Source organism: Jaculus jaculus, chromosome 1 (assembly GCF_020740685.1).
Source record: "Jaculus jaculus isolate mJacJac1 chromosome 1, mJacJac1.mat.Y.cur, whole genome shotgun sequence".
Classification (NCBI taxonomy): domain Eukaryota; kingdom Metazoa; phylum Chordata; class Mammalia; order Rodentia; family Dipodidae; genus Jaculus; species Jaculus jaculus.
In genome coordinates, this window is record NC_059102.1 from 248,775,723 (window position 1) to 248,790,588 (window position 14,866).

The window sequence follows — 14,866 nt, forward strand, 5'->3', positions numbered from 1 at the left end:
TACTAGGCATAGAACCCAGAGTCTTGAATAGTCTAAGCAAGAACTGTGGTATGAACTATAGCCTCAGACTCATTTTTAAAAATATTTTAGAGCTGGGAAGATTACTCAGTGGTTGAGGCACTTGCTTGCAAAGACTGCCAGCCCAAGTTCAATTCTCTGTCATCCACGTAAAAGCTAGATGCACAGTGTTTGTGTGCATCTGGAGTTGGTTTGCAGTGGCAGAAGGTCCCAATGTGCCCATTTCCTCTCTATTTGCAAATAAATAAGTATATATGTTAAATAGGCCTGGAGTGCTAGTACACACCTTTAATCGCAGTACTTGGGAGGCAGAGGTAGGAGGATTGCTATGAGTTCAAGGCCAGCCTGAACTACATAGGTCAGCCTGGGCTAGAGCAAGACCATGCTCTGAAAACCAAAAGGAAAAAAAATTAAATAGGGCTGAAGAGATGATTTAGGGGTTAAAGATGCTTGCTTGCAAAGCCTGATGGCCTGGGTTTGATTCCCCAATAATGATGTAAAGCCAGAAGCACACAGTGGTGTATGCATCCAGAGTTCATTTGCAGCAGCAAATACTCACCCATTCTCTTTCTCCTTGCAAATAAATAAATAAAATAAACATTTAAAAATATTTAAATAGGCCAGGTGTGGTGATACACGCCTTTAATCCCAGCACTCGGGAGGCAGAGATAGGATCGCCATGAGTTTGAGGCCACCCTGAGACTACATAGTGAATTCCGGGTCAGCTTGGACTAGAGCAAGACCCTACCTCGAAAACAAAAACAAAAAAAAAATAAAATTAATTTAGAGATAGAGTCTTGTGTTCTTTAGGCTGCCCTTGAATTCAATGTACATATGAAGATAACCCTGAACTTCTGATCCTCCTGCCTCCTTCCTCCTTAGTGCGAGGATTATATTCATGTGAGACCACACCAAGTTTCTGGGTTGCTGGGGATGGAACTCAGAGCTTTATCTATGCTAAGCTGTTTCTACCCACAGCCATATCCTAGCCAAATTTTTGGTTGTTTTTAACTACATATGGATATATTTAGTATGTAAACAACACATATTGATACCATCCTTTCCCTTCTCCCTGCCCCCTTTGTGAAGAGGCCTTCCACTTTGGGGATGCAGGTAAACCCTATGGGGACCGTGGGTGCTGCATTATGGGGGCAGTAGTCAGCTATGGGGGAGAAGCAATGTCTCTGTGCAAAATGTCCCGGTATGTGGCTCTCGCAATCTTTCTGCTCTCTTTTCCACAAAATTCCCTGAGCCATGCTGGGAGCGTTTTAAGTCTACTTCAGTGATGTGCTCTTAGGAGCCTCTGGATCTCTGCTTTGGTAGGTGTTGAGTGTCCTCAGTGTCTATCTCCTTCACCCTGTGTTGATGCTGATATCAGATTCACTAAGAAAGCAGTTCTCTTGCTCATCTCCCCAAATCCTTTGTGGTTCAGCTGGGGCCAGGGTGGAGTGCACTGGGTTGTTTATCTCCTCAGGTCCAGTTCCTGTCTGAAAAAGAGAAGCAGATTCTCCAAAGGAGAGTGAAGTCAGCACCAGTTAAATGGGATAACCATTATTAATTTAGAGAGAATTTAAAGGGTGTAAACCCTCTTATAGCCCAAGATTAGTGAGTGCTTGACAATGGAAATCAGAATCATTATCTGGATATGATTCTGACTGGTTTCCCAGTTCCAGGTATGATCTCCTTTTCAATGAGCAGATCTGTTAGCCAATCCAAGAGCAGTTGGTAACCCACCATGGCTGTGTGCCACTATCGCACTTGTGTGAGCATGGGGTTGTTTGCTTCTGAGTCACTTAGACTTGGAGTTGCTTGGACAGATCTTGGCCACTTTCCCCCTGTAGCTCATGTAGCACCTTCCAGCACTAGATCTAGCCCCAACTTTTGAAATTAAAAAAAAAAAAAAGAACTAATAGTGCTGGAGAGATGGCTTAGCAGTTAAGGTGTTTGCCTGCGAAGCCTAAGGACTGATGTTCAATGCTCCAGATCCCATGTAAGCCTAATGCACAAGGTGATACAAGCTCAAAGTTGCACGTGCATACAAAATGGTGCACATGTCTGGAGTCCAATTGCAGTGGATGGTGGCCCTGTCACACCAATTCTCTCCCTGCCTCCCTCTCTCTGTCTCTTAAAAAATACAAAAAATTTAAAAAAAAGAAATAATAAAAATGTACAGTCTTTTTTTTTTTTGGTTTATTTTTCAAGGTAGGATCTTATTCTATAGGCCAGGCTGACCTGGGACTCACTCTGTAATCCCAGACTGGCCTCAAACTGATGGTGATCCCCCTCAGCCTCCCAAGTGCTGGGATTAAAGGTGTGAGGCATCAATGCCCAGCTTCTGTAGTACTTTTGAAGGAGGATAGGAGAGAGCTGGCTTTTCGAAGGCAGTTTTAGCTAGAGATTGAGGCCCAAAGAGAGACCCAGGAGATGCCCACCTACATGTCCTTCTCACCCTGACACCAGAATGGCACTCTTGGAGAAATGGAACTCGTGTCTGATTGAGACTGATACACAGCAACCCCTGCTGTCCACAGTCCAGCATGCTACCCAGACAGATGCCCCAGTGGGCTGGCTCTGGGATGGGCCCTCCAAACCAACCAACTGGGTATTCCCCTTGCCTATAAAGGCTTCTGTCTTCCTCCTGTTGCTAGTTCTGCCAGGCTCTGCCTCTTCTTCTTTGGCCACAGAGACACATGTAAATCTAGCTTCCCTCTCACCCAGGTGGTGGCAGGGGGAAGAGTGTAAAACTGTTTGCTGGTCTGAGGGAACTTCCCTGCTTGCCTCTGCCTTATAGTTTGAGTGATCTTCCCACTTTGATTACATACATGCTTTTCCTCCAGGCTCTAACCTACCACATGTGTATTTTCCTTACACCCCAGATCTACCACGCAGGGTCTTTAACTACCTCTAGGTCTGCTACTTGTGTAATTTCTTTAAACTCGGGGTAACCATGAGTGTAACGCTCTTCATTACTCGTTTCTCCTCCGAATTTCTTGGTCTCTGCGTTGATATCTGCCCTCTCATTTTTTCTTGAGCCTCACCATTTGCCCCCTTAACTTCCCTACATGGAAAAGCACACAGCACATGTCATGCTTGTTCCTCTTAAGTCTTCCTACACAAGCTCCTAGATCCTACTTTCCTCACGTTTACAGCTTTAATCTCTCTTTAAAAGCCTGTTTCTCTTAAATCCCATCTCCCTTAAATAAACCTCACAATTTGTGATTTCCCTCTCAATAAACTTAGTAATTCATAATTTATCCTCTTGAGTCTGTCTTTATTCATTCTTTACTAATGGAGGACAGAACCTAAAACTTGAGGTTCAACAATTCTGGGAGACCCCTCCTGGACCCCAAAATCCTGCATCACTTTTATAAGTAAGCACCTTCACCCCCTGTGCCATCTCCTTAGCCCCTCTAGTACTTAAAAAAAATATTTTCATTTATTTTCAAGCAGAGATAGAGAGAAGAGATACATATAGAAAGAATGGGCATAGCAGAGCCTCCTGGCACTGCAAATGAATTCCAGATGCAAGTGCCACTTTGTGATCTGGCGTTATGTGGGTACTGGGGAATTGATCCCAGGTTAGGCTTTGCAGGCAAGTGACTTAACTGCTAAGCCATCTCTCCAGACCCCCTCTGGTACTTTTTTTTTAAAATTTATTTATTTTATTTGAGAGCAACAGACACAGAGAGAAAGACAGATAGATGGAGAGAGAGAGAATGGGCGTGCCAGGACTTCTAGCCTCTGCAAATGAAGTCCAGACGCGTGCGCCCCCTTGTGCATCTGGCTAACGTGGGACCTGGGGAACCGAGCCTCGAACCGGGGTCCTTAGGCTTCACAGGCAAGCGCTTAACCGCTAAGCCATCTCTCCAGCCCCCTCTGGTACTTTTAAGTGGTAGGGTACTCATTTGTATTCTATTATTTGGTTTTAATCCTCCTCACTTCTCATTCTCAGACTGTTTATGTCATCCATGTCTATTTTGGGCATGTTCCCCAAACAGTTTGTTGGCATTTTAATTGAGAGTTCATCTAACATATAATTTGGAAAGATTTCAAAATTCAATCTTAATTAAGAACAAAGTATGTCTTTCCAGTTATTTTAGTGTTTAGTCTTCCTCTCAGCAGAGTTTTACAGTTGTCTTCATGTAGGGTTTTCAGATCTATTTCTTGCCAGATATTGGTCATTTTAATTGCTGTGGTAAAGAGATTTTTTAATATTTTAAGTGGTTATTTATTTATAGGAAAGCTTTAAGTTTAGTTAAATGAATTATCACCTAACCAAATTATCTTGTTCTAAATTATTTCCCAGTGTATTTACATTTTAAGATTTGTAATCTTACCAGATGAAAGAAGTTTTATCTCCTCTTTTCTAGTATTTGCATTAAGTTTTGTATTTGTATTTATATTTCATAACTGTTAAGGCTATTGATTCCAGAAAAGCACTGAATAACAGTGTTGCTAGTAGGTACCCTTCTTCAATATTTAAAACTAAAAAAATATTTTTATTGAGCTGGAGGGACGGCTTAGTGGTTAAGGCGTTTGCCTGCAAAGCCAAAGGACCCATGTTTGATTCCCCAGGACCCACGTTACCCAGCTGCACAAGGGGGCATATGTGTCTGGAGTTCATTTGCAGTGGCTGGAAGCCCTGGCACACCCATTCTCTCTCTTCCTCTCTCTCCTTCTTTCTCTGTCAAATAAATAAATAAACAAATAAAATATTTAAAAAATATCTTTATTTATTAGAGAAAAAGGGAGAGGGAGAGAGAAAGAAAGAAACAGATAGAGAATGAGTGTGTCAGGGCCTTCAGGCACTGCAAATGAACTCCAGATATACACAACACCTTGTGCATGTGGGTACTGAGGAATCAAAACTGTGTCCTGAGCTGGAGGGACGGCTTAGTGGTTAAGACGTTTGCCTGCAAAGCCAAAGGACCCAGGTTTGACTCCCTAGGACTCACGTAAGCCAGATGCACAAGGGGGTACACACATCTGGAGTTTGTTTGCAGTGGCTGGAGGTCCTGGTGCACCCATTCTCTTTCTCTCCCTCTCTACCTGCCTATTTCTGATTCACTTTTAATATAAATAAAATAAAAATATAAATAAAAATAAAATATTAAAAAAAATTGTGTCCTTTCACAGACAAGTACCTTAACTGCTAAGCCATCTCTCCAGCCCACCTTCTTCTTCATTTAAATGAAAATACTTCTGATATTTAAAGATCTTGCTGGATTTCTGGTGATGTTTATTTTTGTTTGTTTTTTGTTTTTCCAGGTAGGGTCTCACTATAGCCCAGGCTTGACCTGGAATTCACTAAGTAATCTCTGGGTGGCCTCAAACTCATGGCAATCCTCTTACCTCTGCCTCCCAAGTGCTGGGAGTAAGGCATGTGCCACCACACCCAGCATGTTTATTTTATATCATAAGTTAAACATACACACATCTATTCTTATTTTACTTATTCTTCATCTGCTGTTTTGGCAATCAGAAATGTTGAAGTTTTTCATGTCTTCAACACTTATTTTCCTCTTTTATTTATAATATGGTGGATTATTTAAAAATTCCTCATTGAAGAGCCCAAACCAAAGTAACACCATGACAGGCTTTAATGACATTACTAGGGGCTGGAGAGATGGCTTAGTGGTTAAGCAATTGCCTATAAAGCCTAAGGACCCCAGTTTGAGGCTTGATTCCCCAGGACCCACGTTAGCCAGATGCACACGCATCTGGAGTTCGTTTGCAGTGGCTGGAGGCCCTGGCGTGCCCATTCTCTCTCTCTCTGTCACTTTCAAGTAAATAAATAAAAATAAACAATAACAACAAAAAGATATTACTAGGCCTAAGTTTCTGTTTCCCTGCAGGGCCCAAATTACTGACCCAGCACTTTGCAGTTACTGGGAAAAACAACCACAAACTGCTCAGTACCCACAATAATCACTGTAATGGGCCAATCAGAAAGGACCAGGTACATGTTATATATTCCTGTGGCTCTTGTGACTATAGATAAGTTTGCTTAACATCCCTCAGCCACTATGTAACCAATCAGCTTGTAACATATATACTCTTGTTAAATGTCAACCAATCATGTATTGCTACATTGGAAATTCCCCCTTTCTTTGTTTGAACCTAATAAAAGCACCTCCCAGACATCCTTCGGGGCTCATGGACAGACTCATTGCGTTGGTAAAGTCTGGAGCTGGAGCTTAAGCCCAAAATAAAGCTCTTTGCTGTTGCATATGTGTCCAACTCTCTTGGTGGTCTTTGGGGACTCCGTGATCTGGGCATAACATTTGGGGGTTCATCCAGGATCTCCAAGACTCCTGAGACCGCGGACACGTTGAGCTGAACTGCCGGCTGGTAAGTATCTGTTTTCTTTCCTTCAGTCAGTATAGAAGCGAGCTCACCCTGTAATTCTGATTTTGCCCCCATAGTCTGGTGGCCGTGCCACTGGCAACCACCTTGCCCAGGCAGTGGGTCTTGGTGCCCCAGGCCCACCTGAAGGGGATTCAATCCCCTTAATGGATTTGCAGAGATGAAGTGGGTTGCTCCCGCAGTGTGGCGAGAGGCCGTCATTTCACTTTCAGTTTTGCCTCCAGCGGCCAGGAGGACTTGTTCTTTTTCTGTGTGTGTGTTCATTGTGCTTGTTAGTTGTGTCGTGTGTATTACTGTGACTAAAGAGATGAGACGGATATGGGTGACACCGCTTTCTCTTCTAGAGAACAATTTCAAGGAAATCAAAAACCATGCTCATAACCTGAGCATAGAAATTAAAAAGGGAAAGTTACATGTCTTTTGCAGGAGTGAGTGGCTGACCTTCAACATTGGGCGGCTGACTGAAGGCACTTTTGACCTACCGACCATTCGCCAGATGTTCTAGGTCAACTTTAACTTACATAAAGGATTATTAAAAACAACAGAATTCCCTCTAAAGAGGTAACTTATAATTTGTCAGGTATTAAAATGTTGTAATGTCCTGTTATTTAAAAGGAAGGACCTGACTTCTAGGCCAGCTTGCCTCAAGATAGCAACAAAATTTGCCTTAGTTACTCGTAATAAAATCATTCCCAAGTGTCTTATTTGTATTAATGACATAAAGGTCTTTAGACTATTTGCTTGTTCGTAATAGGACTAATCACTTTGGTGTCATTTTTCTTAATAGCCTTATAAGAAAGATGGTTAATAATGGGGTGAAATAAATTGATTAAATAAACTGGGAAGGAATTTTTCAATGTTGGGACATCGAATGCTCATTAAAAATGCTTTTTGAGTTACTTAGATCAGAATGTTAAAGTATGTAAATAAAGATGTGTGTGTGTAGGAAAGAATTTTCAGGCTAAACCTAAACACCATGCCTAAAGTTAGAGATTTTTCAACTGTTTACAAACTCTTAAGGAACAAAAAGAACTAATTTTCAGGCTAAAATATGTTGGAGTAGTTTGTGTAAGCTTTATCAAATTTAAGTCATAAATAAAACATAAAACTGTTTTGTGTTAATAAAAATTTGTATGGTACATAAAATCAATAGCTATCAAGATTAAGCCAAAGTCATTGGTTGTCAAGTGGTGTCTTTTCTTTCCAAAAGCAATTTACCAAGGATTATATTAAAACTTAGCTAGCTGTTTTGACTCATAAAAGACCAGATTCTGCTCTATTGTATGTAAGTAACTATCTCATTTTTGGCATCTTAAGTCTAGTGCTTATAACAAAAGTAACTCTTAGGACATATTTCCTACTTTAGGGTACAGCCTCATGCTCAAACAATGGTCCTCATCTGAAAAAAAATATTATTCAAGCTCTGTGGTTCTGTTTCCAATGTTCTCTGGATAATTAGTATCCACACAGGTATCTGAACTAATCAAAGGTGTTTTCAAACACAGGTGCTAAGACTTTATACTGTCTTACTTGTCCTTTTCTGACAATTTCTATGTTAAAATTAATTATTTTGTTTGTGAATCAATTGGTACTGTTTTCAAGACTGGTAACAGGGTCTGCCTATATTTATAAATGTTAAATATTTAGAGTGTAAAATGTGCCTACTTCCTATACCTCAGATATATGGCTTATTCTGCCACAGTACAACAAAAATTTTAAAAATTGGACAAAATGATTTTAAAAACCCTTGTGCCATTCTTTAAATCTATTTCAGTAATCAAATGTGCTATATATGTACATACATCCAGGCTGGTGTAACTTCCTTTCTAAGTGTATTAATTACCTATGTAGAAGCCAAAGCCAATTGGAATCATTGGAGCAAAAGGGCCAATATTTTGGCCTGTGCTCCCAGGTCATGAGGCCGCTGGAGATGATGGGACACTTCTACACTGGCCCCTTGGTAAGCCACCTGTCTTCCTGAGCAGGGAGGATATGGACACCCAAACAAAGTGGTGTACAGTCTGAAACAGGAGAGTCACAATTGAGGAACAATCAGTCATCCTGACTTCCCAAAGAAGGGAAAACTACTTGGTCATCACAGCTCTGACTCATTCTAACAGACAACAAAACAAAACAAAACAAAACAAAACAAAACAAAACAAAACAAAACAAAAAATCAGTAAGCTATAGGGCTACTCTTGGGTCCCTAAAGTCTCTTCTTTGGAGAGCCATTAGTGACCTCCAAAATTACTCCTTAATTAAGTTTTGGCTATCTGCATGGTCTTAAACACTCAGAAAGGAATGTATAACCAAAGATAAAAATACATTAAATAGATGAATGGCCTATTAAGTAATACAACAAGAGCTTTCCAAGAGGAGAAACACTGAGACCAGAAATATATTTGTACAGCCTTTAATGGCACCCAATAGCTCTGTATTATTAAAGCTAAATGTTATGTATATGTTTCTGATAACTCTGCTAATATCTCATCTGTTTTACAAACCATGCCGAATAGTACTGCATCATGTAATGAACAGTTCTGGGAGAAAATCTCAGCCAGTTCATCCTCAGATGGTCCTGAGACAATCCAAGCCTGTCTATCTGGATTCCCTCGACCTCAAAAAGGACCAGTTTACTGTGTGCTCACTTCTCATTAACTCCTTACTTTTATTCTTTTTCCCCAGTGTTCTCTTCCAAGACTATCTTCCTACACTCCAGGGTCCATTACAATAGTTCCCCTCTCTTAACTGCATGTCCCATTCAGCAGGAAATAGTAAGTATCTGATGTCTTTGTCCCAGTCTCCTAAAAGCAGTTAGTGTCTTCTCATAAGAGGACAAAATAAAGGGATATAAAATTAGGGTGACTGGACCACCCTCAACACCCCACAACTACCGACCGGGGGACTGGGCCTTTGTGCGTTGCCACTGCCACAAGACCCTCAAAGCTCATTAAAAAGGACTAAGGCTAGACAACAGAATCAAAATCGGTATGAATCTGTGTTCAATTGGTCTCCTTGGTTAACAAACCTTGTTTTCAGCCTTGGTTGGACCCCTAGTTTTACTATTATTATTATTAACCCTCGGACCCTGCATAATCAATAAATTAATCTCCTTTGCCAGGGAATGAATTAACACAGTACAATTCATGGTGCTTAGGACACAGTACCATTCCTTGCAACTTCTCTAATAAGGACCCAAGACTGGGTCCTCTTAAGTTATGAGCAGAGGGGGGAATGAAGAGCCCAAACCAAAGTAATGCCATGACAGGCTTTAAAGATATTACTAGGCCTAAGTTTCTGTTTCCCTACAGGGCCCAAATTACTGACACAGCACTTTGAGTTACTGGGAGAAACAACCACAAACTGCTCAGTACCTAAAACAATCCCTGTAACAGGCCAATCAAAAAGGACTGAGTATATGTTATACATTCCTGTGGCTCTTGTGACTATAGATGTTTGCTTAACATTCCTCAGCTACTATGTAACCAATCAGCTTGTAACATATATACTCTTGCTAAATGTCAACCAATCATGTAACTGCTACGTTGGAAATTCCCCTTTTCTTTGTTTGAACCAAATAAAAGGGCCTCCCGGATGTCATTCCTGGCTTGTGGACGGACCCTCTGCATTGGTAAAGTCTGGAGCTGGAGCTTAAGACCAAAATAAAGCTCTTTGCTGTTGCATACATGTCCACCTTTCTTGGTGGTCTTTGGGGACTCTGTGATCTGGGCATAATACTAATATCAAGCCATTCTTATATTTCCTCATTGTGGTCTATATAATCTGTAAAATACTGGTGAATATTTTGTGTTAATATATTAACTTGTTTTTCCTCCATGCTAGGAATCCATCCCAGGGCCTCACATATGTTAGGCAAGTGTTCCATCACTAAGTGGCATCCCCAGCTGGTATATTAATCTTTGGGGCATGTGTAAGATCTCTGTTGTGTTTTTTTCTGAACCTGAACAAATTTGGACATCAGTGTTGAACTGACTTTGTAAAAGAACATAGTTCAGGGCTGGAGAGATGGCTCAGTGGTTAAGGTGCTTGCCTGAAAAGCCCAAGAACACAGGTTGGATTCCCAATTACCCATATAAAGCCAGATGTACAAGGTGGCACATGTGTCTGGAGTTCATTTGCAGTGACTAGAGGCCCTGGCATGTCCATTCTCTCTCTCTCTCTGCCTCTTCTCTCTCAAATAAATAAAATATTAAAAATGTAGTTCAGGGGCTGGAGAGATGGCTTAGTGATTAAGGCACTTGCCTTAAGGGCCCAGGTTCAGTTCCCCCTTACCCACATAAGCTAGATGCACAAGGTGGCACATGCTTCTGGAGTTTCTTTGCAGTGGCTAGTGGCCCTGGTAAGTCCATTCCTTCATTCTCATTCTCTCTCTCTCAAATAAATAAATAAAAACAAAATTAAAAAAAAAATGTAGTTCATCCAGGTGTGGTACATGCCAGCACTTGGGAGGCAGAGGTAGGAGGATCACCATGAGGTTGAGGCCGCCCTGAGATTACATAGTGAATTTCAGGTCAGCCTGAGCTAGAGTGAGACCCTACCACGAAAAACCAAAAAAAAAAAAAAAAAAAAAAAAGAAGTAGTTCAATCAGAATGGCATTTCCTAAAAGTTTTGAAAGAGTTAACTTGTGAATATGTCTGGGCTTGAGTATCTTTGAAAGATACTCCTTAGATAGTGTTCTCATTTCCTTTTATGTTTGCATATTGGTCTGTTTGGATTTCTCTATTCCGGGGTCAGTTGGGGTCATTTTTATTTTCATTCATGCAGTTTCTCACACCTATTTGTTTAACTAAGCACTCTGGGAAGTCCTTTTACCTTGATCAGTGTTCATGAATATATTCCCATTCTGGTTTCTAAGTTTATTTAATTTTATTTTAAATATTTTTACTTGACAGGGAGAAAGGCCGATGAGGGAGAGAGAATGGGCATGCAAAGGCCACTGCACATGAACTCCAGACATATGTACCGCCTTTTGCTTCTGGCTTTATGTGGATACTGGGGAATCAAACCTGGATCCTTTGGCTTTGCCTGAAAGTGCCTTAACTGCTGAGCCATCTCTTCAGTTCCCCCACCCCATTTTTTTCGAGGTAGGGTTTTATTTTAGCCCAGGCTGACCTGGAACTCATTCTGTAATACGAGGCTGACCAGGAACTCACAGTGATCCTCCTCTGTCTGCCTCTGGAGTGCTGCGATTAAAGGCGTGCCCTACCACACCTGGCTTCCCCTTGCCCCCTAATTTTTGTCCCTGGATTATATTAGCCTGTGGTTTATCAGTTGAATTAGGCCTTTGAAATAACAGTTCTCCATTAATAAAATTCATCATTTGTGTTTGCTAATGACAAATTTCTGCTATTTATCCTTGTTGCCTCCTTAATTGTCTTTCTTTGTGATGCACAACCTGAGAAGTTGAAAAGGAAAAAGAATCCCAAATTTACTAAGGGCTGAGTGTGATGGGGACAACAGAAGCTGGGGGCAGGGCGAGGCACAGGGAACGGTGGGAAGTTGTCAGAGGGGCTTTGCTGGGCACAGTCCACAGGCGACCTGCCCAGCCAGATCAGCTTACCATCCTTATGATCTTCAGAATCCCCATGGCAGAGAAGAAAAAGTCTTTGCAATTATCTGTTAGTTTCTCTGGGACCTTGGCCTGGCCCTCGGCTTGCTTTTTGACTGAGTCTGAGGGCAACGGGACTTTTGGGGTGGGTGTTGACTTGGGTTCGCGCTGCCATTCTGTGGGTGTCCTGGGCAAGGTGTGCACGCTGCCTTCTGAGCGCACTGAATGTACCTGCTGAGCCACGGAGAGTGAGTGTGAGTGTAAGGGAGCCACCCGGGCTGGCCCTGAAGCGCTAGGCAAGACCCTGCGTACCTGTTGTTGTCTGGGTGTCCTAGGCAAGGTGCGCACGCCGGCGTCTGAGCGCATTGAACGTCCCTGCCGAGCCACGGAGAGTGAGTGTGAGTAAGGGAGCCACCCGGGCTGGCCCTGAAGCGCTAGGCAAGACCCTGCGTACCTGGTGTTTTGCGCCCCTTTGAGGCAAGTGCCTGTCATGTTGTTTTTTGACGGGATCCATGGTGGGTCCCCAGGTCCAACTGGGTTAGGCTGGCTCTGCAAATCTGAATCGGTGGCCGTCCTGGGGACACGGAACCTGTGTTGTGGCCCAACGGCTGCTGGCAGTCCACCCCGCGCGCACCAGCCCTGGCCGCCGCGGGCACTTGCCTAGTCTGGGACCGTGACATCCACAACCCCACCCTGCGAGGTTCCCAGCCAGTAGGAGACTTTTGGGGGTGGTCTTGGCCAGAACCTAGTTCTATGTCCTGCAAGCTACTGTAAGGCTCCGCACAGAGTGCAGAATTCTGGATTCTTCCAGATCCCATACTGAAATTAAAACAAGAACTGCAGAAAAATATGAAAGAATAAGAAAATATATTTAACACTTAGTAAAAATGATTACAAAATTAGGACTCTTCACTTTCATCACGACTAGTGTCTTTCTCATAAGGTTCACTTGGACGACGCCGAAGCTTCCGGTATATGAGGGCGCCGTCAGCAATCGTGCACACTACTGCCAGCAGACCGCACACCTGGAAACAAGAACACAGCACCGTCATCGTCTGCCGTCACACGAATCCTCATCATCTGCCCGCTGGATCCCTCTCCAGCTAGCCACCAACAGGGCTGGGAGGGGACAGCATGGCTCATGGCCAAGGTTTTCCACATACGTGTCTCATTAAGAGGAAAAAGAAAAGTATAACGAGCAGAAACAGTCCTAAAGTGAGTGAAGTATACTCTGAAATCCACATGGGGTGGGCTGTCTCTTCTCTTGGTGTGCTTTGCAATGTATTCTTTCAAGCCCAACTGACCATATTTAGGTAGGTAGGTATCTATCTATCTATCTAGATAATTTTTTATGAGAGAGAGAGAGAGGGAGGATATGAATGGGTGTGCCAAGGTCCCCATCTGCTGTGAATGAACTCCAGATGCATGTGCCAGCTTGGGCATCTGGCTTAACTGAGTCCTGGGGAATTGAACTTAGGTCCCTAGGCTTTGCAGGCAAGCAAATTAACCACTAAGCCACCTCTCCAGCCCTCAATATTTGTATCCCCAGTGGTCAAATGTTTAGCTTCCCCATTGATTAGGGAGAGGGTCAAAGCTAGCAGCAGCTCAGGATTAAACCCTGGAGAGCACAACTGCGATACAAGGTTTGGGGCACTGTAATGATAGAATGATCCCACAGTGACCCCTCAAAGGTTGAACAATTTCCATATAAAGGATGTGATTCTTATCTCAGTATGGTGGGACACACATTTAATCCCAGCACTAGGGAGGCTCAGGTATAAGGATGGCAGTGAGTTCTAGGCCAGCTTGGAGCTACTGAAAGAGTTCCAGGTCAGCCTGGGCTACAGTAAGACCCTGCCTCAAATAAGACCAAAAAGAAAACAACAATAACAACCACCACAAAGGATGTGATTCCAAGCAAGCCTGAGCACAATACAACTGAGACAAAGGTAGAACATGAAGGGACCTTTAGGTACTCTGGTGGCCGAGTGCTAGTACCTATGCTGGAGAAAGATGTCATTCTTGCATCTCACTGAGTTTGCCTCATCATCATCCCAAACAGCCAGTCCATCACCTGTGTGGTCCTGGATGGGTGGAACCCGAGCAGTTTGATAGCCAGTAAGGGGTTTGGGTGATGGACACGTTGGACAGCTGAACTCTTCTTAGTTTCAGCTTCATCTGGCTGCCAGTAAGTCCGGCCTCCTGGCTCTTATAGCCTCTTTTAGCCTGGTCTCAAGCTATTGCCTCCTAGGTTCTGACCACATTGAATACCTCCACCAGTCTTCTTATGACCCTGGCATTTCTGTACATTGCTGGTTCCTCCCCTGGGGACCTTTCCCTTTTCTTCTCCTTGTTTTCAGCAAACTGTAATTCTGCTGCCAGCAAGAGGCAGTATTTTTCCATGGCCTCTAGAGCTGTTGTCCCATCTTCTTAATTAGATGCTCAGCAACCCAAGGGTTGTTGGGGCTCATGTTCTAGCCCAGTACCATCACAAGGAATAGGTGGACTCTAATGCAAGCCACACAATTGGTATTTTCCATGAGCTTCAATAATAAAGTTAAAAAAAAAAGTGAAAAGATGGGTTGGGGAAATGGCTTAGTGGTTAAGGCGTTTGCCTATGAAGGCTAAGGAGCCTGGTTGATTCCCCAGGACCCATGTAAGCCAGATGCACAAGGGGGCACATGGGTCTGGAGTTAATTTGCAGTGGCTGGAGGCCCTGGCATGCCCATTCTCTCTTTCTCTCTGCCTTTCTCTCTCAAATAAAAAAAAGTGAAAAGGTAACATCATTATTATTATTATTTTGTTTTGTTTTTTGAGGTAGGGTATCGCGCTAGCCCAAGCTGACCTGGAATTCACTATGGAGTCTCAGGATGGCCTTGAATTCATGGCAATCCTCCTACCTCTGTCTCCCG

At 42.9% G+C, this 14,866-nt stretch overlaps 2 protein-coding genes across 3 annotated transcripts in view; both read right to left on the bottom strand.

The window, feature by feature from the left end:
* Positions 1-12,320, bottom strand: part of LOC101595264 (CKLF-like MARVEL transmembrane domain-containing protein 1) — a 42,897-nt gene extending 30,577 nt beyond the window's left edge. The window contains exons 1-2 of the mRNA XM_045142885.1: positions 12,267-12,320; positions 11,967-12,185 (exon numbers count right to left, since the gene is read on the bottom strand). Of these exons, the coding sequence (XP_044998820.1) occupies positions 11,967-12,185; positions 12,267-12,320 (273 nt within the window). The remainder of the gene's footprint in view (positions 1-11,966; positions 12,186-12,266) is intronic.
* A 484-nt stretch (positions 12,321-12,804) lies between these two features.
* The window catches only part of Cklf (chemokine like factor), a 38,006-nt gene continuing 35,944 nt past the window's right edge, over positions 12,805-14,866 (bottom strand). For both annotated transcript variants that reach the window (XM_045133190.1, XM_045133189.1), the window contains one exon: positions 12,805-12,979. In XM_045133190.1, the coding sequence (XP_044989125.1) occupies positions 12,854-12,979 (126 nt within the window). In that variant the 3' untranslated portion in view covers positions 12,805-12,853. The remainder of the gene's footprint in view (positions 12,980-14,866) is intronic.